The sequence below is a fragment of the Thunnus thynnus genome, chromosome 19, assembly GCF_963924715.1.
Source record: "Thunnus thynnus chromosome 19, fThuThy2.1, whole genome shotgun sequence".
NCBI classification, from domain to species: domain Eukaryota; kingdom Metazoa; phylum Chordata; class Actinopteri; order Scombriformes; family Scombridae; genus Thunnus; species Thunnus thynnus.
The window spans coordinates 6,742,680-6,766,458 of record NC_089535.1 but is presented as its reverse complement, the minus strand read 5'-3'; the positions used below and the strand labels follow the sequence as shown (position 1 = coordinate 6,766,458).

Here is a 23,779-nt window from a genome sequence, read left to right as displayed (position 1 = left end):
TGCCTTGTGTGTTAACTCCCTTCATCCTCTTTATCTCCCTCCTCTTCCTCTCCTCTCCTACTCAATACTCTTCCTCCACACCTCCTCAGATCCACAGTCTTCATTTTCCTTGTTTGAACCTCAAAGACCATAAATAAATCTTTATTTCCTAAACCCAAAGGTGACATCCTAGAACAGGAGTATTCAACGAAAATTTAAAGAGGTCCAGTTAGAGAAAATTTCTTGAAGCAAACATCCGGAAGATCATAACGTCTGACTATTTAGTGTGATATCTATTTAAGTCGCCTAGTAGTTGTATCAACATCTGCATGTAATCAATACCTGACATACCTGAACATATATGTATGACTGCTGATATGTTTAATGTAATAATAATTACAATAATTTACAATACACAGTACAAGAAGACACAGAATGAATATGATTGGTTACTATAGTTGGGGAGGGGCCGTGGTTTAGTCTTAGCTCTCCCTTCGTTGGTGCGCAGGCTGGTCCCAGCCTCTTGGCACATGATTCAATCAGGTTGAGACAGTGTGAGGAAGAAGATTACACACATCTGGACTTTACACCAGCTCCCAGTTTCTATGCCAAATGTATGTCCATCCAATCTCCTGCATCCTGTTGATTTCTTCTTGATTGATCCTGCCTGTATGTAAATGTCCTCCTCTTCCTGCTCTGCCGGCCCTATGCAGACAATGTTTGACCCTCTTTGATCCTGTCCTGAATGGTGAACCCCTCTCTCTCTGAGTTTATCACTGTTTTCTTTGTTTTCTCCCATTTGCCCTTTGTTTTCTGATCACTGATGATCAGACAGTTAGTAACACCCTCTAGGTGATAAATTACAAAGATAGAAGATAGAAAAACAAGGTAATTATATTGAAATGTAATATAAATCATCTAATTATAAAATTCATCATAAAAGTATCAATATAAAACATCTAATTGTAACATTTATCATAAAAGTATCAATATAAAACATCTAATTGTAACATTTATCATAAAAGTATCAATATAAAACATCTAATTGTAACATTTATCATAAAAGTATCAATATAAAACATCTAATTTCAAAACCTAACATTTCATCCTAACATTAGTGACCTCTGATCTAGAGTCTGCTTACTTTCTAGGTGCTGTTGTAGCATGGTCACAAAAAGAGTTGGAGTGTACATGGACATCCACACAGAGCCGCACGTACACCCTCTGATGATGAAATTTCTGTCACTCTGACCCTAGTGGACCCTGGTGTACTTGCAGATACGGAAAGCATACTGGCCTTAGACCTCCACTATCTGCAGGATCTGGGTGCAGATAGATTGAGATTCTTGAGATTCTTGAACGTATATGTGGGCATAAAGGTTGAGCGAGAGGTGTGGTCTATTCGTCTTATTATTTATGTCCCCATGTTTGCCCAAAACAGTCAAACAGACAAAGGGAAGTGGAGGAGATAGAATAATACCAGCAGCACAAGAGGTAAAAGGATTCATTCATCTTAAAATAATCTAATTGGTAGTTATGATTTTAATGAGTTTGAGGCAGTATTGCTGGAATAGGTGATGGGTTAGTTTGTGGTTTTGAAAAATAAAACATAATGCAGAATCATGCTCTACGTAAACTAGTGTACAATCAAAATAATTTGCATAATTTATGTTGATGATAACACAAATCAACTCAAACCAACTCCACAACCGAGAACAGAGAAATAATTGAGATAAGACACCATGGATATAGGCTTTGCTCTGTAATGATCTCTCATCTGGCTGCTCTGCACTGTGCTTTCAATATTATGATTATTCTAATAGAAAGCTGCCAGTTTACTTTAAGGGGAAGTAACGTCTAGTCCTCAACTAAAATGGCCGTTTTAAGTCTTAAGGAACAAAAATCACCTTCTGAGTTGTGCATTAAAATAGTCCTTGATTTAAGATAATGTAGGTTAAAATAATCTGCTTTGCAAGTTATGATTATTCTTTTCTGTATAACATTACAATTACATCAGCTAGTGGTGCTAATATCTACCACTAGAACCTGTGTGTGGGATTGAAATTTTATTCATCCAAATTGTTTTTACTTTTTAGCAATTGTTAGACTTGAAGATGAAGATTGAGAATTGCAACCCTCAAGGTTTAACATTCTTTAACCAGGTTTAATTATACAAATCATATTGTGATGTGTTGTAAGACTATTTCATTTATATACATTTTTTGTCCTTGTTTAACCTTGAGGATGTCCTAGTAGCCTGCAACCTACTAACATTTTAGGCTACATAATGTTTTTATGAATATAATTTCAAATATGAAATAGCCTTCCTGTCCTCATCCACCCAATTATATACTGTTCTTGATCCATTCCTGGTTTTCATAGCACCCTCAATCTAACTAATCTACATTAGTGCAGGTGTCTGTTTCTTGGTGGTGTAGAAATGCAAGTAATTTGTTTTAAATTAAACAGAACATGTGTATTTTATAAAACACTTTGAGATGTAAACTTAAATTGAACCCACAAAAGATCTGCCATATTTAACCATTCTCTTTTTTAGAATGGGCAACGCTGCAGTCACCATTCACCACCCAACCAGTCTGGACACTGGAGTCCCTTACCTTGAAGCCGGCAAAATACTGGAAAAGATACCCGGTATGATCCGACTGGAGAAGCGAGATGGTGCAGCAGTGGGCTGTGGTGGCCGGATTACATTCAAGAAGAATGTGTTGGAGAGCCAGTGGACCTACAAGGTCACCAGACAGTTCTCTGCAAACTTTGAAATTGGTGAAGAACTAACCGTCAATGCTTCAAACCAGTCCGAGGCAAACCGTAACATTGCTGTGAAGTGTGGCATCTCGGTGTCTGAAGTAAGAGAGACTCTAACTCTTATTAAGAACGTTATATCTGATAAAAACGCCTACTCCGAGCTGTACTGCTATGTCGACTACAATGGAAAGAATTGCGGAAGGTACCACTGGACCAAGAATGATCTAAACCTCAATGCTAGCCACAGATGGGCTGAATCTTCAGAGATGATTATTGACATCACTTTCTAAAACAAGATGCAAGTCTCCATTTTCTCTTCACCAGTTTTACTCCAACTCCCTCCTTCTTATTTGGACTTATACCTACTAATATATTGCTTGGGGTTATAAATTTGTCTAATTAGCTGAATGTCTTTCTTCATAAATATCATTGAAATCATTGTAGAGGTGTCACCTGGGAACCACTTTTACTTCCTTGGGGGGAAGGTACAGAGCCTTGGATTGAGGGCTGATGAAATGGAAATTTATATCTTTATGTTATTGTCTTAAGATGATGTTATATTGCCTTATAGTCAAATGCACATTGTAAGACTATTTCTTCTCTGCTTCCTGTGTAAAAATGTTCCCAAAAGGTACCATCAAATTCTTAATTCTTGATTCTCAGCAGAGACAGAAAGGAACTCCCTTGAGATACAGTGAATTAATTAAAACTGAACTTTTAGGGTGACGAATATGGGATGATTGTGATGCACGCAGCTGTATGTACAAATACTGACAGTATCTCTTCCAGCCTAGCAAACTGGGGGATCTACATTTGCAAATGTGTACTCTGGATATTGCAATAAATCTCTGAAAGACAACTTGCTCTCTGTGAATTCATCTTAAATATCAACTACAGCTTTCAATGGGTCGCAACGAGTGAGCTGCTCTCACGCGTACGAAACCCTGACCCAGAATCTGGTCGTCTACGAGTGATTTAGCACTGAAAGACACAGAAAACACACACACACACACACACACACACACACACACACACAGACAGACACACACACACACCTCACTGATGGACTGAGCAGAGTCAGGAATACTGTGTGGGTTTTTGGTCTCATGGTAAATGAAGAATGAACAGTTTACAAGATCAAATGGGAATAAATGTGAAATATCCACCGGTTGTATTTCCAAAGTCGTTATAGAATATCTTCTTTTGTCCCGACCAACAGTTCATAACCCAAAGATGTTCAGTTTAATGTCATAGAAGACTAAATAAACCAGGAAACATTCATTTTTGAGAAGCTGGAATCAGAGAATTCAGACATTATTTTGTTAAAAAATGACTCCAAATGATTAATCGATTATCAAAATACTTGGCGATTAATTCAATAGTTGGCAACTAATCGATTAACCTTTGCAGCTCTGGTAAAATCAGGTGGTTATTAAACAAAAAGAGGATGGCTTTAAACTCCACAAATCTTTGATCCAAACTTCTCTTTTCATCTGACAAAAATGATTTAACTCAAAGTCTTTACACAAAGTCAAGATTGAACTTTAATTGGACTCTTTCATTGACAAAATAATTTAAAATCAATATTCTCTTGATTGAGAAGATGTTTTTTTCCCCACAAAACCTCAACATAAAGCCATCAAATTACTGAAGGTCACAACAGATTTATGTATTGTAGATATTACACTGGTTATTTGATTATTTAGTTTACAACTTTGATATAATCATGCCTACAAGTCTGTGGTTTCTCCACACTGGTAATAGGTGGAAGTTGTGAGTCGGTGGTAGGAAAACAGCGGCCTGTGGGCCAAATCTGGCCCTGCAGCAAAAATATTTGGCCCCCTGATGATCATTTTGACTTTCATAGATTACATCAAAGCTTTTACAGAATTTTCCACAAATCTACTGTAGATAACAAAATAAACACAAGGCTCGTGTAAATCCCAATCACTGAAATATAAACTTGTTATCTTGTTCTAATCCTGAGGCATTAAAACATGGTGTTTGAACAGTGAATGGTGCTGAAATTAAGTCTAATAAACCGACCAGAAATTAAAGCTTTATGTGTAATTTCCACAATTTTAGCTCACAAACACAAATGGTTGGCAGTTGAACAGAAATGGTGTGTTGATGTCACTTTTCCCTCTCGGATACAGTCCTTAAAAATGTTATAAACTTATTTTATTCTTAAATGAATTAAAATAAATAAAGCATATAAACCTGCCTTTCCCCTGCACCAGTTAACAGCCCCGCAATGAAAAATCTTGAAAAAAAAAACCCCATGGTTGAAACTAACCCTTGCTGTAAGGGTTCGGACAGGGAGCGGCGAACTCCTCGCACCATTCGCGCGAAGTTGACCTCTGGGCCGTTTTATGTTTATTAAGGGAATCAACCAGATGCTCTGATCGTATTTATGTTCAGCTCAGCCTTTAACGCAACTCAGAACTAAGCAGAAACGCAATTTCTTTCTGTTATTTCCCTTCAGTCGTGTCTTTTTCTGCTCAAGTCTAAACCTTCTCAAGTCGTGCGGAAGCGTCTTCGCGTCAATTCGCGCCGTTTCGGGCGAAGTTGCCTCTAATTCGCTTTGAGCTCTGTCTCAACACTCGAGAGCTTCCGTACATTCACGTGGTTTCACGACTTTTCCGGCCAGCTGATTGGCTCCTACAGCTGAGGCAGTGTTTTCAATCTTCGGGCATACAGGGAAGTGACAGTCAGACGTGGATGTGACCTCGATTCATAGCTGTAATTTAGATATTAGACAGTAAACCAGCCATGTTTATCTTTCTTCTAACGCTACACGCAGCCTGACGGACTTCCTCGTTTACTTTCTGACAACTGAGCTCATAAAATGGCTAAAAGACAGTCGCATTATTCGCTCATCATCGCTGCTTTGATCGTAAGCTTTTCTTCCGTCCTAGCGGCTCGGCAGCCTCACGTCGTCTTCATCCTGGCGGACGACTTCGGCTGGTATGATGTCGGATATCACGGCTCCGAGATCAAGACACCAAACCTGGACAAACTGTCTGCCACAGGAGTCCGGCTGGAGAACTACTATGTGCAGCCTCTGTGCACCCCCTCCAGGAACCAGCTCATGACCGGAAGGTACCAGGTGAGTCCACATTCCTGCTGGGTTACAGGGGTTGTTCAGAGGGTCCTGCAGGGTCCCAAAGGTGGGTGAAGGTCTTGGTTTAGTGGGTGCAGGTGAACACAAGGGTTAAGTTGTAATAAATGTGGCATTAAGTTACTCCTTCCTGCACAAAAACACAGATACCTGTTTATATTTTAACCTGTTAAGTTTGCAGAGACTATTTAGGTGATATGACGATTATTTTCATTAACTGCAGTTCAGTCAAATCAAAAAACAAAGAAGTAAAGAGGAACTTGAGTTGCTTCCACATCATGATAACAGTCTCCAGAACAAAACTTTCCTTGCGGGGAAAAATAATCTAATTTGGACTCTGACGGAAAGTCGAACAAGAAGACAAAGTCGCTTCATTTCAGGACGTTTATTCCGAGACTTCAGTTTGCATCACTGTCACCACAGACGCTGCTGGTTCCCTCTTTTGCTATTCTTACATGTTGACATGTTTTGCCATTATTTCCTAGCAACTATGTGTTCATCTTTTAACCGCGTCTTCCTCAGATCCACACAGGCATGCAGCACCAGATCATCTGGCCCTGTCAGCCGTACTGCGTGCCTCTGGATGAGAAAATGCTGCCTCAGCTGATGAAGGAGGCGGGCTACGCCACGCACATGGTGGGCAAGTGGCACCTGGGCATGTACAAGAAGGACTGCCTGCCCACACGCCGCGGCTTTGACTCGTTCTTTGGTGTGTATGTTGTTGAATAAACACCTCAGAGAGCAGGATTTAATCCATTCCCAAGATATTTATAACTTTACCCATTTTATATTTGAATGATCTGCCCACTGTGTGTTCCAGGTTACCTGACAGGCAGCGAGGATTATTACTCTCATTTCCGCTGTTCTCCCATCCACGCTCTGAACCTGACTCGCTGTGCGTTGGACCTCAGGGAAGGAGAGGAGGTCGCCTCCGGATACAAAGGAGACTATTCCACTGAGCTGCTCAGCCAGAGAGCCATCAGCATCATCGCCAAACACAACCCCAACAAGGTGACACACACTGATATTTGATGTAATTAATTCCTTAGCGGCTGACACTAACTTCTTCAAGTTTGTCTTATGTCTTGATGTGACCAAGAGAGAGAGGTTTTGCTTGCTGTAGCCATTCCTCCTGTTGATATTAATGAGCTTTAAATGTAAGTGATGGAGGACAAAATCCACAGTCCTCGTTCTGTGCTGCAAAAATACATTCCGAAGTTTATTTGTGGCTAATATGAGGCTTCAGCCGTCCGAGTTAATCAAATCAACTGAAAGTCTTCCACAGTAACAGTCTGTTAAGTACAAAATTTCCTCTCTGTGTTTCCCTGTTGAGCTGCAATGGAGGGATAGTAACAAAAAGAGGGATTTCTGTACTAAAAAGACTTGCAAGATGTTCACTTGATTTGTCCAACAAGGACGGCTGAAGTCTTATAGTAGCTTCAGATTAACTTTGTGCATGAAATGAGGGCTGTGGATTCTGTTCTCCATCACTTATATCGGAGGCACATTAGGAAAGGAGTCTTTGAAATGGTCAGTGTTGTTTTAAAAACCAAACTTGAGACATTGTGAGCTTATCCTTTAACCTTTTAAACATGGTCTCAAACCATCTTTGAATGTCCAGCCCGAGGCGAGGACTGGGCAAAATGTCCTCATCTAAATTCTGAAACTCAAATTTGTCCTCACAAAGGAAGACGGACAATAAAACATGCATAGTGTCACAATCTAGTCATGTGACATCAACAGCCGAGGACAAAGAGGGAATTCCCAAATGTGTTTGTGGTTTGATTATTTCAGTTTACATCGGTGTTTGTTTTTTTTGTGACCTTTCTGTTTTCTTTGTAGCAGTTCCTTTAAACGGGACGTATCTTTGTACTGTTATAGTGTCAGATGTCTGTGTTAAACATGGTCAAAGTTCCAAAAGTTGAGGTGAGCATATATAAAAATGCTCCCTGCAAGTCAAAACCCAGGGCCTCAGCCTGCTCTGGATACTTAGTTTACAAACTCTACTTCCTCTTCGTGATGACGTCAGATTGTTTGCACATTTTCACAACAGATGTCCGTTTCCGGATTTGAGCTCAAACATGTATGGATGTATTTGAGAAGTTTATATTTTAAGAATGAGAAAAAGAAGTGAAATCTTACTACTATTATTTGTTTACGCAGCCGGTGGAAGCTTCCTGAAGCTAACCAATCAGAACAGAGTGGGCTCATCAGGAGGCGGGGCCTTAAAGAGACAGGAGCTAAAACAGCCTGTTTCAGACAGAGGCTGAACTGAGGGGCTGCATAAAGGGCCACTATGAGATAAATAAGGAGTTTTTTGAACTATAAATTATATAAAGATATTCCAGTAGAGCCCCAGAATATAAATATAGACCCGTAAATATGTACGATATGTCTCCTTTAAGACAAACATCTCTTTCTGCAGACAATAAAAACAACCTCTAACCTTGAATAAACTCACAAACTCATATTTTTGTTGATCCTTCACGTTTTGTACTCTTTATCTTTCAGCCACTCTTCCTCTACACGGCGCTGCAAGCAGTCCATTCACCCCTGCAGGTGCCGGAGCGCTATGTGGCCCCCTACAGTTTCATCAAAGACCCTCACCGCAGGCTGTACGCCGGCATGGTGTCGGCCATGGACGAGGCGGTGGGCAACATCACCCTGGCTTTGCAGCAGGCAGGACTTTGGGACAACACGGTCCTGGTGTTCTCAACAGGTATGTTTCTGCACAGAGGCTCACTTTCGCTGTCATAACCTGGATTTGAACCCTGGTTGATATGAAAGATGATGAATGACTTTAAAAGGATCTACATGGTAGAAATAAGTGCTGCTTATTTCACAAACTAACGATAACATCTTCTTAAATGAAAAGCCCTGCAGAAACAAAGCAGTAATTTCAGCAAGCAGCGAAGTAATGAGATAAATCGTAATGTAAGCAAATATATATGTATCCCATAAAAACTTTCTCAGTCATTATAATCTTCCTCAAACAAACACCAGGCTTATCCGAAGCAGAAGTTTCTCATATGCTCCTTTTTCTTTTTCTGCACTTCTTGGTGCTCAGGTTCAGACTCAAACTCAGATTTTAAACTCGGTCTGTAATGTTAGGTTAACGTTAGGTCTTCATTTTGTCGATAGATCAGTCTAATGTTAGTAATGTAAGTGTCTAATGTAAGTTAGACAGTTTTATAAAAATAAAGATTTATTTATTTTAGGCATAAAAAGTTATCTAACCTGCAACCAGGCTGCAGTCAGACTGAAATCCATCTTGTATGTTGCGGCCAATAGCAGGGTGGGGTTGTAAATATAAACTGTGGAAGCTAACATGGCTAGCGTGCTAACAACAACAGTCCACAAAGTTGTCAGTCATTCAGCGTTTAATCAAACACTTCACTGTCATAAACATTGAGGTCACTCCAGACCAACAGCATCTCTTCTTCTCTGCTTCTTGCATTATTCTGCTGTGCAGTTATAAAACAAGAACATAAACCAACAGCATTTCCTGGGATCTTTTCCAGAAAGCGGGTTTAACAACCTCTGAGCCTCTGAACTTTGAGTTGATGAACCCTGAGATGGTGAATGAAATAAAAGCCATCGTCAATGGTGCTCCGATACTACGATTCACCACGGCAACATGTAAATAAAAGGCATTCCCAGGCGTCTCCATTTTTATCCCTATATAGAGAGATATTAATGCATGTAAATGCAGACTGTGCACATTTATCTTTTAAAAAACACAGTAGCAGTGACAGATCCTGAGTCAGAGCAGAAAAGAGTTAACAAGTTGCACAACAAAGTTTTATTCAGCTTAGTCCATTAATTCATCATTTACCAGACTTTCATTTCATTAATGGATGATCTTACTGTGTATTAGGCTATACAGTACGTTTAATATATAGCCTATAAATATATTTATTCAGTACAGGAGGAAGCAACTGTAGATGGAAAATATAAATGAAGATATTGAGGGATCAAACAGATGAGACATATTTTACATAGAGACGTGTGATTTTGAGCTCATTCCGGTCCAGTTATAATGAGTTTGGTGATTTGCTGTTTTAAAGGTATCGAGGTTCAAACTGAGAAGATTCTGATCTTTGCTCAACAGCAAACTACATTTATTTATTCATTTATTTTTAAGTCTGCAGCTGCACCTCATTCCTTCTCACTAATATATATTAACATGATGATGGAAATGTTCCATCAGTGCGACCCATCACATCATGAGCGACAGGTGTCTGATTTCATTGCAATCAGTCCAATAGTTGTTGAAACATTTACTTAAAAACCAAAAATGTCAACGTCATGGTGGCACAAGAGGAAAAGTCAGTTATCATCTGGGGGAAAATTTCAAGTTAATCCTTCTAATAGTTTTAAACTATTTTATTGTTTTTATATATAATTAACACTTGCTGCTAGATGGATGGATAAATGGATAAAATAATCAAAGTTATGAGTATGAATGTACATGATTAACTGAGCAGGTCGCCAGGTTAGATATGAGTTCAGTATGAAGCATTAATGAACAATTTAGCATCTTCTCTAGAATCTGGTGACTATTTTTAAGATGTAAGCTAATGCTGCACTTCATTACAATCCTACAATTCCTCTGGACGAACGAGCAAGTTTAACACACAGATGGGACGATCAGGTGAACGCCTCCGAGAACGCTAATATATATTTTCCACTTCTTAATTTATTTGTTTTCCCAGTAGATTCTTTTATAGCGCGCCAGAATGGAAACCAAATCAGCAGGCGCCAAGTAAAGAGCAATTACATTTTATGTCAGCAGAATAGAAAACCACATTTTCTGTGAGTATCAAAGCCAGTTTTCCAGAGGTTGAGAGTTCAGGTAACAGCAGAAAGGTTTATTGAATGAATTCATTAGCAGTTTCGATAACAAGATTGAAGAAGGAGCAGATGGAGCAGACATCCCTGCATGTCTGGTCTCTGCAACATTTCTCAGCTGTGATTTTCTCCACCAATCCAGGACCTGGTTACACTAAAAAAATGTTGTTGTAACACTCTGGATGTCCACTAGAGGGCAGTCTTTTGTTATATTTACTCTAACGGGAGCTTTGCTTTCTCTCAGGAACATTGTAAAGCAGGAAGTGGAGATTAAGAAACACAGAAAGTAATCACACTGATGGAAAAATAAATTCATGTAGACCACTGGAGTCTCAGCACAGTTACACCTTGATTGCCTATTAGTTTAAACCTAAAAACAGCCATCACACGAACCTCTGATGAAGACCATAATGTGGTCTAGATGAGGGCTAAAACCATTTTAAACCAAGCAGTTAATACGGTCCAAGCAGCATCACCTAAACATTTGCCTGCTCACGGGTTTCCACATGTGGAACTTCTAATGGTTTGCATCTGAAGTAGGTAACTCCTTTGAACGCTGAAGGTTATTTTTAGGAGGTTTTGGGATTTAAAAGGGTAATTAGAAGACGGGGAACAATGCTGTGAAAGTAAATTGCGAGGTTTTTATGCCTGTGGTGGGCTGCGGTAGGTGGCCTGTTTCATTGTTCTTCCACACATTTGGTTGGCTCTGGCTCGGAGGGTTCAGCCAGCCATATGCCGGGCAGACACCGACTCTGCTGACGGGGTCTGAAGCTCAGGAAGAAAAAAAAAAAATCCAAATACTTCCTGCTTCTGTGTAAATGTGATTCAGAGGTTATGTAATCACTGATTGACTTTGGCTCCCCTGTGATGTGACCAGGATATGGTTCATAAAAGCAAAAAAACATCCTTTACCAAAAATAGATACCTGTTTATGATCTATATTATCTTTATTAGTCATTATTAGTCATATTCCCAGCTTATATTTTCCATTTTTGTCATTGTCAAGCTCTTATCAGTGACCCACGCGTCAGTCTTAACGGGAAAGAAATAAAAGAAATAAGCCCTGAACTTGGGAGGACCCTGAGATTCCTTTATGATGAAATTTTCTGCAAACCGACTGCCTCACCGGGGCTTTTACTGTAAGCAAATGAGCGAGCGAGCTTGAGGAGAAACTTGGGGAGCTGGGAAAGAGAGAGTTTTGGCCTGTTAGAGGGAAGCAGCTTGAAAAGGCATTAAGGAGCAGACGGTCTTTTCCAGAACAGTTCGGGAATCGACACAGACTACTTCCTGGACTTGCATGACACTCTGCTGCTGAAAGGGAGTCCTGTCTGGATGTGATTGGTCAACAGTGTTTATACTGGACCGGCTTATTGGGACGATGACAGTCAGTCCAACTGCCTGTGTGTGTTTGTTTAATGGTTGGCTGTTATGCAGGAGGAGTATAGCAGGGCGGACAAATGGATGAGCATTGTTGTGTTAGTCAGCCGGTCGGTCGGTCGGTTTAAACTCATATATCTCAACAGTTATTTGAAGGATTGCCATGAAATTTTGTACAGACGTTCATGGTGCCCAGAGGATGAATCCTACAGACTTTTGCGATCCACTGACTTTTCCTCTAGCGCCACCATGAGGTTGACATTTGTGTTTTTTTTAGTGAAATGTTTTGACAACTTTTGGACATTCATGCCCCCCTAACTTTTCATCTACCACCATCATCGGGACAAAATTGAACTTTGTGTTATGACCATAAACCAGCAAAACTGACGACATTCCCATCAGCCCCAGCTGTACTTTGTGTTTAGTGCTAATTAGCAAATGTTAGCAAGCTGACACGCTAAACTAAGATGGTGAACATACCTGCCAAACATCAGCTCGAAAGCATTGCCATTGGTGAGCATGTTGACATTAGCATCAAGCTAAGTACAGCCTCACAGAACTAGTAGCATGGCTGTAGCCCTATTTGTGACCTCATCACCCACATAGCGTTCCCAACGGAAACCTTGGGGGGGATAAGTAAAAACATTATTTTTTACTTGTTTCCCAGCAGCTGTTTGCACCTTTTAAAGTATTTTCATGATCTCACAGATGTCTGCTTCATGCCTGGAAAGATAAAATGTTTTCCCAGAGGAATACCAACATTTAAAAAAGCAATATTTCCACTGCTCTGTTCTTCTTCTTCACTGGAATAGACATGAAATCTGCAGTCTTTGGAAATATTTTCATTTAAACGTTGGTTTGTGGGGAATACAGTACATATACATATCCCCAAACCTCCCCATCATCTGTATTTACAATCTATCTATCTACCGGTATGTCTATCTAACATTTTACTCTTCTGGGTGTTTGACAGATAACGGAGGTCAGACGCTGACAGGTGGCAGCAACTGGCCACTGCGAGGGAGGAAGTGGTCGCTGTGGGAAGGAGGTGTCCGTGGAGTCGCGTTTGTCACCAGCCCGCTACTGAAGCAACCCGGAACCATCAGCCACGAACTCATCCACATCTCCGACTGGCTGCCGACACTTGTTGGCCTGGCAGGAGGGAGCACGAACGCCACAAAGCCGCTGGACGGGTTCAACGTGTGGAGCACAATCAGGTGAGCTGAGCTGCTGTACTGTAATGTTGGACTTTAACCGCAGAGGATTCCCCAGCTCAGAGTGTTTCTTGGGTGGCAGGTCAAGCCTGTGGCCTACATCTTCAGCGTGAGCGATACCAGCTCTGGAGTCTGACAGCCTGCCCTCTCTTTGTGCCTCTTTCCGATCCTTCCCCCCATGCGCACTCGCTCCAACTCCTTCTGCCTGTCTCCCTGACCCAGCGTCTTTTTCTTGTAGGAGCCCCTGCTCCCTCAATAAGCCCTTTGTTACTGTGGCAATGGGAGCTCAAAGAGAAGGAAATTCCATCAGTCATTCTCACACAAATCTGTAGTCCTTCCATCCCTCGCTTTTTTTCCCCTTATCCTCTCTCCATCCCCACCTCTGCCTCTAAGAACTATTAAAGCCTGCTATTGGGTGAGGCCGTTAGTTTTGCTTCAAATCCTTTTATGTGGCAACATACCTGAGATGTTACTACTTGTAATTCTTTTATATGTAATATATTGAGTGGTGGAAGAAGTACTCACTTGAGTAAAAGTACCAATACAGCAATGTAAAAATACTCCATTACAAGTAAAAGTACATGAGTATTATGAGCTTGATGTAGTTAAAGTATTGCAGTAAAAGTAGTGGTTTGGTCCCTCTGACTGATATATTATTATATATGACATCATTAGATTATTAATAGTGAAGCATCAGTGTTAGAGCAGCATGTTACTGTTTGAACTACTTTATATACAGTTAGCTAGTTTAGTCCAGTGGTTCCCAACCTAGGGGTCGGGCCCCTCCAAAGGGTCACCAGATAAATCTGAGGGGTCGTGAGATGATTAATGGGAGAGAAAAGAAGAAAAAAAAGTGTTTTGATGGCGTTTTTCCTTTGTTTTGTGACATATTGGATAATTTTACCTCTTTCGGCACTGAACAGTTATTTGAATGAAACCATGAGAAGCTTAGAGGGGAAATTACTATTTGGTGAAACTGCTAAAAACTTATACACATCTGAAATGAAACAAGGCGCCCCAACTAGACTCTGCTTTTTTGTGAGAGGTGGCAAGCCAAAATAGTTGTGAACCACTGGTTTAATGTTTAACAACGTGTTGTATTTTATAAGATTAGTATATTTATAAAGTTAATATGAAAAGTAACTAGTAACTAAAGCTGTCAAAGTACAATATTTCAGTCTGAGATGTAGAGGAGTGGAAGTATAAAGTTGCAGAAAATGGAAATACTCAAGTAAAGTACAAGTACCTCAAATTTGTACTTAAGTACAGTGCGTGAGTAAATGTACTTCTTCCACCACTGCTGAATAATGTGCACCTAATTTCTGAGTTATCTTTCAGAGATCTTGACTTGATAAGTCATATTTGGAGCACCACATGTACTTTCCATGTTACTTTGCATTCAGGTCATCACACAAGCTGTCACTGAGTCCTGTTTGACTGACACATTATATTTGTAAACTAAATGTGGACACAGTGAAGAAGGTGAAATTGAGGGCTACAGCAGAGCCCCAGCAGAAAATCAAGGCTTAGCCTGGACCGCAAACTACTACTCACAGCCTCCACTTTACTCTATTGGCTGACGCACGTCAGCTGACCGCCGGCTGCTGGCGTTGCCGTGTGAGCTGCACAACACAGGGCACAAACTGATGTTTGTTTTCACTGCTTTACAGTTTCATCTTCTTTTTAATTGGCCGGCCTGTTACAGAAAACAGCAGGCTGACAGCTCGGCCTTTGAAATAAAAACCAAATGAAGCTCAGAACAGTAGGCGGGCGGGAGAGAGTGCGAGTTATTTTAGTTGTGTTATCAGACACTGTGGTCAGTGAGAGCGGTGCGTTTTCTCTGTGGTGGAGTGCGGTCAGAGCATATGACTGCCTGGTGAACGACGGCCAGCTGGTTTAGATTTACAGATCCCAGCGGATTTTACAGTGCATGAGTCAGACATGGCAGTGTGTGTGTGTGTGTGTGTCTGTTGGTTGTGTATCCATATGTTTAAGAGTAACACTGCTTTTTATCTTACAGCAAAGGGTTCGCCTCACCCAGACTGGAGCTGCTGCACAACATTGACCCGCTGTATATTGACATCGCTCCATGTAAGTTCACGTGTTTCGCCTCACAAGAGGCGAAGCTTCTTCCAGTCTGACTGTGCTGAGATTCAAACTCATCAGAACACATCTGATTAAGAACTAATAGACGTGATCGCTCTGTGGATTTAGACAAAGTGAAATGAATAGCCTCATGCTCTGTGAGTCTGTATGTAAATGTATGTACATTATGCTCCCATCCAGACCCGGTGAAGAGAGAGTTTCGACATGAATTATGAAACACTGTCCTGCGAAATACAAACATTGGCAGAGATAACATCACTTCACTGCAAAGCATATCCATTGCAACAAATCCTGCTGATATGCTGAGATGATTTCACCGCTTTACGTCAATCAATGTTTCTCTGGAAAGTTATTTCACTCCGCCTTTGAGCGAAGCCTTTCAGGGACTTCAACTATAAACATGTCTGATTTACAACGTGGTCAGACAGCACGACGTAGGAGCCGGTTCTGAGTGACCATAAATCAAGCTTAAGTCTATTTGATATGCTTTTAATCAACTGGCCATCCATCACCAGGTTGGGCACCACTGGTTTAAACCCATCCATCCATCCGTTATCTATACTCGCTTATCCTTCATCACAGGATCCTGCAGACTCTCGTAGCTCACAGCCAGCGAGAGACAGTCGCCAGTTAATCTAGCTTGCATGTCTTCCAAAGACAGTGGGAAGGAACCTACGCAGACATGTGGAGAACAAGCTAGTTTAAACCCTCTGAGTCATAATTTATCAGCATGTAATGTCGGCAACTATTTTGATTATCAAATAATCGTTTTAATCTTTTTTTTTTTAAGCAAATATGCCAGAAATTAGCTGGTTTTAGCTTCTCAAATGTGAAGATTTGATGCTTTTCTTTATCATACATGACAGTAAACTGAATATTTTTGGGTCTTGAACTGTTAACAGACATTTTTTTTACTATTTACTATTTACTTAGAAGTGATGTAAACCTCATGTAACTTCTCTTCCTCTTCTGTGTGTTTGTAATTCTACTGTTTTTTTTCCCCTCTTTTCCTAACATGTCTGCAAGTATCAAGGGCTCATTGTGCGAGTCGGCGTTCACAAACACAAGACATCGTGAATCCAATTGACCCGAGTCGAAGCAGACCGGAGGCTAAGAACGGCGCGTTACATAACACTCGACTGAACTCGCATTAGTGTATTAGAAACCCACGTTATGTTTGTTATGAGTGTTTGAGATTTGTTTGAGTGGATTAAGAGTTTATGAGGAATCTGGCAGGAGGTGAGGTCTGTTTGCGGCGTCGAGATTATTATCAGTTGAATGTTCTTAATTTTCGTTTGACATGAAACATACACTCAGGTTTTCATTTCACTATTTGTTATTTCCAGCCCATAAAGAGATAAGTCGATCATAAGCCACTGTTTTATAAATACTGTCCGTCTCTAATTAAAATCCTCCACTTGTCTACAAAGGTTATCTGCATCATATAAAAGTATTTAATTAATCAGCTTTCCTTTTTGCACGATTTAGTTACATCCTATGTGGTCACTGCACTTCTAGAAACGGTGTTTGTTGTTCTGTTTTGATCTGAGAGATGCTGATAACACGAGGGTGAAACTGTAATCAGTCACTGTTGAAATCTGAGATGGTTGACATTTGAGGGCAGGGCATATGTGTGTGTGTGTGTGTGTGTGTGTGTGATTGTAAGGAGGTTTCCTGGAAATGGGTCTTGTGACTGCTGAACTCCTTTCTTTTTCCTTGCTGTGAGACACAGTGGAGTGGTCTCATTCTTGTCTAAACCACTTAATATTAGGTGGACCAAACCACTTCCATCTCTTAGGAGGTAGAGGGGTTCCTGAACCAAGGCCACTATTTCTGACTTTGCGGAGGAAGCTGCACCTTAGTTGCACATTCGAAAATAGTGGAGGTGCAGGAGAAGTAGATTTTTGTACTGAAATGTTTCACAGATGTACCATAATGGGCACATAATGAGTCTTCCTGAGGGCAGATGTGCATCACCATAAAGGTATAATATAGTTTCTGATTCATCTTCTCTTCTAGCTTGTAGGAGGTATGCTAGAGGGCTAATTATTACTAATGAGTACCTTATGTGGCACTGGATTATAATTTGGTAATCTGATGCAAAAGTTATGAAAGAGTTTTCAGTTTAAAATCATTCATGGGGTTTTTGCTCACCTGAAACATCTGCCTGAAGAAGTTCACTTCTTCATGAGTCAGTGTGGTAGAGCACTGGCCAGACTGGCTCCAGTTCATGTCTGTCATGTGTTAGTATACGTTCAGGCAACGGAGGTAAAAAAGGTAATTAACAGGCGACGTTTGAAAAAACCCAAAAGGCCATTTAAAAACACTTAACGTTGTTTTGATTTCCAGAATCCTCAAAGACTCTTCTAATCATCTGGATGAAAAAATATTCCATCCACTGAAAGATTAAAAAAAAAAAAAAAGATTTTGAACTCGTTTCCTAAATTGCACCTCTGTCTCCGAATCCAAACAAACATGGCATGAAGATGGATAGGAAACGGATTAAAAAATCTTTTTTATCTTGCAGCAGATGAGACTTTAATGATTCTGAAAATACCGTTAAAACAGCGGTTTGTTTTTTAAAGATGTCGGTTAGTTATCTTTTAGAGAGATCTGTGACCTGATCTCTTTAACATGTAACATGCGATATAGTCAAAACTTTAATTTAATCCACGACTAAATCCATCAATCATATACATACATATATATACACACACTCACCTATAGTAGCTACAACCGGATGCAACCAATACATTAGCTTTGCCATGAAATCTACTTTTATGAAGCTTATACATTTTTGTTGATACTTAAGATATGTTTTCAGGTGTTGTTGACTTTATTAGACAGCTGATAGAGTCAGATAGGAAATAAGAGGAGAGAGAGAGAGAGGTGCATGACATACATCAAAGATGCCCAGCTGGAGTCGAGTCGGGGACGTTGCGGTTATGTAGCATGTGCTGTAACCATTGGGCCACCACAGCAATCCTACTGAATGTTTATTATTAAGGTTGTAGTGGTTAGTGTTGTTGTACTGGTACTGTGCTGGTTTTTAATATTTTGGCCTCCCATATGCATCTTAACGGGGTGGATAAAATCTTAGAAACACCTTTCAATAGGACAGTATCTAGCTCTTCAGCTGCTAAATGCTCCAAATGTTCACTAGCTTGTTGCTAACTTTGTTTATCTGCTGTTTTGGTGCTGGGCAGGTAGTGTGCAGTTTTGTTTTCACTAAAAACAGCTGCCTGCTACACCAGGAAGCAAAAGCTGATGTAAAAAAAGGTGAAACTGAACCATAAACATAAAGTCTGGGGGCGTAAAACCAAAACAATGAGCTGAAAGAGACTAAAAGTTGGGCGATAATTCTCTGTATGTGACCTTGTCTTGTCATTTAATCCATTGTTCATATAAAAATATTGATTAGTGCAGCTTTAAGGTTTAATACAACCTACTCTCTCTGGCTTTTATCTAATGTCAAACAAGTAGCTAATACTCACTGGGCATAAATCCAAGTAAGCTCTGTTTAAAAGAAACATTATTTGTGTGGTCCAATCACTGAATAAGTCCATTTCTGAGACAAGACTGTTTATACAGCTTAAACCGGCAGCGCTCACATTATCCTCAAAGTTTACTGTTGGTCATTACCATCTAAATCATTCAGATGATAAGAAGACCCAGTGAAGGAGCAACGCCGCTGTTTTACAAGCTCTCACCCTCAAGTTTAATGTTTAGATCTTTACTGTCGGCCACCACAGTGACAACAAGCCTCGCTTGATGCATTCCAGGCCGAGATTCCTCTTTTCCTTTCTTCTCCTCTTCGCCCTCTTTCTTATTAACCCAGCCTCTCTTTTCTCTCAGTCTCTCCCTGTCTTCGTGCTTCTTTAAGTTTCATTTCCCTCTTTCGATCTTTTCCCTCTCGCCTCTGTTTAGCTCATGAAAAGACCCTGTCCCCCTTTTTTTTTTTTTACATACTCTCTCCTTTCAACTTGCTTTTCAAAAAAAATCCCCCTTCTTTGCTGCCGCCCTGTGTGAGAAGAGAGATCCCGACTAAATGGGTCACAGAGGGGTCCCTGAACTTCTCGCTTGTGGAGAGAGAAAGAAGGAGAAAACACTGGACTCGGCCCAAGCCTTAAATCACCCCTAAATTTCTCCTCCGCACTCCTTCTCGCAATTTCTCTGCTCTCTACGGGTCTCTTCCCACTGTTCCTCCCCCTCTCCTCCCTCCTTTTTTTTTTTTTTTTTTTCTTGAGCACATGTGTGGATTCTCCTGCTGCGGATCCAGATGAGCAAGGCCTGATTCGAGTCCTGCACTCATGTGAAGAATGAATGTTAAGAAATGTGTCTGTCGCTGTTTGAGGCCCCCTTTTCTTTTAAAGAAGAAAGAGTAGAAGAAGAAGAAGCTCCAGCAAAGATAAATCAAACCCCGATGTTCGCATATATCGTTTATGATCCCACCTGCTTATGTAACAGTGTTAACACCTGAATCTGGCACGTTGTCAACACTGCAGTTTACCATTTTTATGCAAGGATACGAGCTCTACGAGTCTGTTGTTTACACAAATCTGTGTTAAGTGTGGTTCAGGGATCGCTCGGCTTTTGAGCAGCCCGGTTCAATGCATGTGAGAGCAATTAAGATACCCGCTTTTCATATGCGCAATGAATAGTGAAGAATTCAATGTCAACGCTTTTATCATGTGGTCGTGAAAAACTCTTGAGATCGGAAATGTTTTAATTCTCCAGTCATGTCGCTGCGGTGGAATGGGCTCTATAAAACAAGCTCCGATGGGAACACGGGCTTCGTGTGGGTGGAGATTTGTCTATATGCAAAGGATGTGAGGAAATACTTGTTTTTGACAGCATCTAGAGGCCAAAATTACTTGCAAATCTGTCTAATCAGGACCACATTGTCAGGGTCAGGCACGGCATGAACCTGAGAATACTCTCAAGGCCAGATCTCCTCTTTTTTTAAAAAAAAAACGCAGACATGTGTGCTCAACTTCTGGGAGACATTTACCGTAAGAGCCGAAATAGCTGATGGCAGGAGGCAACAGAATGTCTGGACCCCCTTAGAACGAGGATAAATTATTTACTATCGCCTTGTGCAACTGGTAAAATCATGCCATTTGGTAACTGTGACCCTTGTTCCTCATTGGCTTACTGTTTTCAAAGCTGCCCATCAAATTATTCATTGTGCTTGGCAGGGATAAAAGACTGGTGCTGAGTCAGCCACATTACCACCATATTTGTCAAATTCCTTCAGCCCTTAAGTTCCACATGTTTGAGGAAATTCATGCAGACGACAATTTCTGTTCTTGAAGGGAAGGATTGTTTTGAATTTGTTTTGTTTTTACCAGTTTTTGAACCGCTCAATTCCTGCAGTTTCATTGTTGGTTCTTACTGCACAAAAAGACGTTTCTCTTATTGGTGTATTTATTTTTACACCTTCATTGGATACCGACTTAAACTTGGCACCGGTCTACCTACTTGTATGGTTTACATAGACGTCCATACAGGGTGTTTTGTATCCAGTGGTAGTCTAATATCTTAATCAGCAATTTCTAGTGTTTTTTTTCCAAGGTGGATGACCTCCATGATCAGCTCTGTCCTCTGCTCTCTGCAGGTCCTGGCACCAAGCGTCAGTTAACTTTGGCTCAGGTGGTCAGCGGAGACTCCCGGGCCAACTCTGGCTTCAATGTGTCCATTCACGCAGCCATTCGATCCTCAAACTGGAAGCTGCTGACTGGCTACCCGGGTCAGTATCTTCTGTCACCCATAATGGCATGTTTAGTCTGAGCGTAAAGCGGAAAATCAAAACACACGCACCCAGACGTGCGTCCACTTCTTATCTCCGCTAATGCCCTTCATCTCATTTCCTCCAGGTTGCGACGTTTGGTTCCCCCAGCCGGGCCACAACGGCTCCGTGAAGGTGGATCCGCTGAAGCCCATAATGCTGTTTGACATAGAGAAGGATCCAGAGGAAAGGAATGAAGTATCAGCTCAGTTCCCCGCGGTCGTGGACTATCTCCTCACCAGGCTCCAACACTACCAGAAAAGCGCGTCGCCGATAATCTTCCCCGACGATGACCCCAGATGTGACCCAGGCCCCACTGGAGCCTGGGGACCCTGGGCTTGAATGGAGATGATGAACATTATGATGGGTTTTAGCACTTTGTGTACTGTGATTTACAACAGGTTCTTGCATCTTAGCACAGCAAGAATCTCTCATGTGGAGAAAAAATCAAGTTTTAGAGACATTTTTTAAAAAAATCTATGATGTATGATTGTGTATGATTGATGTATGAGTGTATTTTAAGATAAATTATGTCTATCTGAAAGACATCTGTTACCATCACATAACAATTTCAAACATTCTTAATTCGATCATACCGATTTTCAAAAGAAAATATCTCAGCAGCCAATGGAGAAACAACATTTATTGACAGACAGGCGCTGCTGTTATTATTGATCTGTGTCTCAGCTCTTAAATACTTCCAGTGGTTTAGTAGGGGGATTGCGTAAACTCTGTTAGCTACACATGTTGCTGATTTGTAAAGACTATCTCCCTGCTGTTTGAGGTATTTGCACTTCATTTATCTACCGTTGAGAAGCCGCAGACCCCATGTATGTGTCAAAACACAAAGCCGCACAGAAATAGCAGGTTGTATTTAACCTGGGAGAAATATTTCACCAAGCAAACAATGTTTTTGGTCTTTAAAGCAACACTTAATATGTGTGAGAAGGAGTAGATGCACATAATATTAGCCAGACTTCAGAATTGAATTTACTGATCTATATTTTTTTATTGACAATGGATGAAATGTATAAAATGGGAAAGGTATTGCTTGTTGGATTCTGCTGTGTCCTTCAGCTTTACAGCGTTTAAGCGTCTTTCAGCTCATTGTTTTGGTTTTAGGGCCTCAACGTTTTACTATTTTGGTTCATCGGCATTGTTTCCAGTTGCATCAGGCAGCTGTTTGTAATTGATGTCTTTTTAACTGTACCCTTCTTGCTCAGCACCAAAGAGCAAACAGACAAAGTTTAGCGACCAGCTGGTGAACATATTGGAGCATTTAGCGGCTAAAGAGCCACATATTTGTCTCAGGAGTTAGTGGAGACCAAAACAGAGCCACAGTGAGAGTAAATATTGGACTTACATTCACCATGTGGACACAAACATGACTCCAAATGAATGTTAATGTTGCTCCGTAATTGCTGGATGTGTAAATAGGCAACTGTTTGCTAACATGTTTGTCATATGAACTTTTTAAGGTGATAAAATGTCAATTATGTGTTTACAGTTCATAACTCTGCCCTCCAAGTGGCCAAAAGATCTGCACAGTACATTTAAAGATGTTTAAAGAGGATATATCATGCACATTTCCAGGTCTATATTTATATTATTTTGATCTACATTTTATTTCACAGTTTGAAAAACTCTTTATTATCACTCTCTACTAGAAATATTAACTTTCTTAAATACATCCATACATTTGAAACTTTGAAAACAGAAGGTTGAATCCCTGACTTTTGACTTAAAGGCGGCATTTTTACATTCGTTCACCTAAAGTTTTGGAACTTTAACCATGTTTAACATAGACATCCGACATTAAAAGAATGTAAATATAACAGAAAATCACAAAAAGCATGATATATCCCCTTTAAAAAATGACTTACTTTGAATTAATTGTTCACACCACTATTTATACTGTAAGTGCCCAATTTGTGTGTTTTGTTCCAGAAAACAAAAACATACATAATAAAGAGGCTAAAATGCCGTGAAACAGACTGAAAAAGTGTCATTCTGAACTCAAATATTCACTTTTCTCCAAGTGCTCCTCTTTTTCTTACAGTTGCCTTAAAATTAATGAGTAGGTGCTAAATGGGTTAGCAGTGTATTTCTGTTTGGAGGTTGAAAATGTGAGGAATTTCTTGTGCACTTCAGGTATCTCTGATGTTATGACTTCAGCTATAACTCCCACATGCCAGTCATTCATGAATATATCAATGTACTGTTCTCATGGAGGTGATTTCCATCGAGGTATTTGGATTGTTGTGGATTTTGTCCCACATATTTGATCTGTTAATCACCCTGTCATGGAAAAGCAGGATGCCGCACAAACAAAAAAATCAGATACTTTCAAAGGGTAGTTTGCATATTTGGAGTCTGAGCGGGAGAAACTAATTTCCTTAATACATACACCCTTTTTGACCTTTGGCCCCTGGTGTTTGACCTCCCACTGGCAGCAGCATGCAGACTACCACAGGAAATGCTCCCTGCAGAGAGCGGTCCTGTCCTAATGCGGGCTCTGACCCTTAACCTGCCATGTGAATTGATTGGCAGCTGAGCAAGGCAAACAACAATGCTGGT

The 23,779-nt window shown here is 40.5% G+C and overlaps 1 protein-coding gene across 1 annotated transcript; it reads left to right on the top strand.

The window, feature by feature from the left end:
- The first annotated feature begins 5,382 nt into the window (after positions 1 to 5,382).
- On the top strand, positions 5,383 to 23,204 carry arsb (arylsulfatase B). Its single transcript, XM_067574498.1, has 8 exons — positions 5,383 to 5,854; positions 6,389 to 6,575; positions 6,687 to 6,877; positions 8,378 to 8,585; positions 13,068 to 13,311; positions 15,329 to 15,399; positions 21,032 to 21,163; positions 21,291 to 23,204. Exons 1-8 carry the CDS (start codon positions 5,594 to 5,596, stop codon positions 21,542 to 21,544), a joined length of 1,548 nt encoding a protein of 515 aa, XP_067430599.1. The 5' UTR covers positions 5,383 to 5,593; the 3' UTR covers positions 21,545 to 23,204.
- The last annotated feature ends 575 nt before the right edge of the window (positions 23,205 to 23,779 follow it).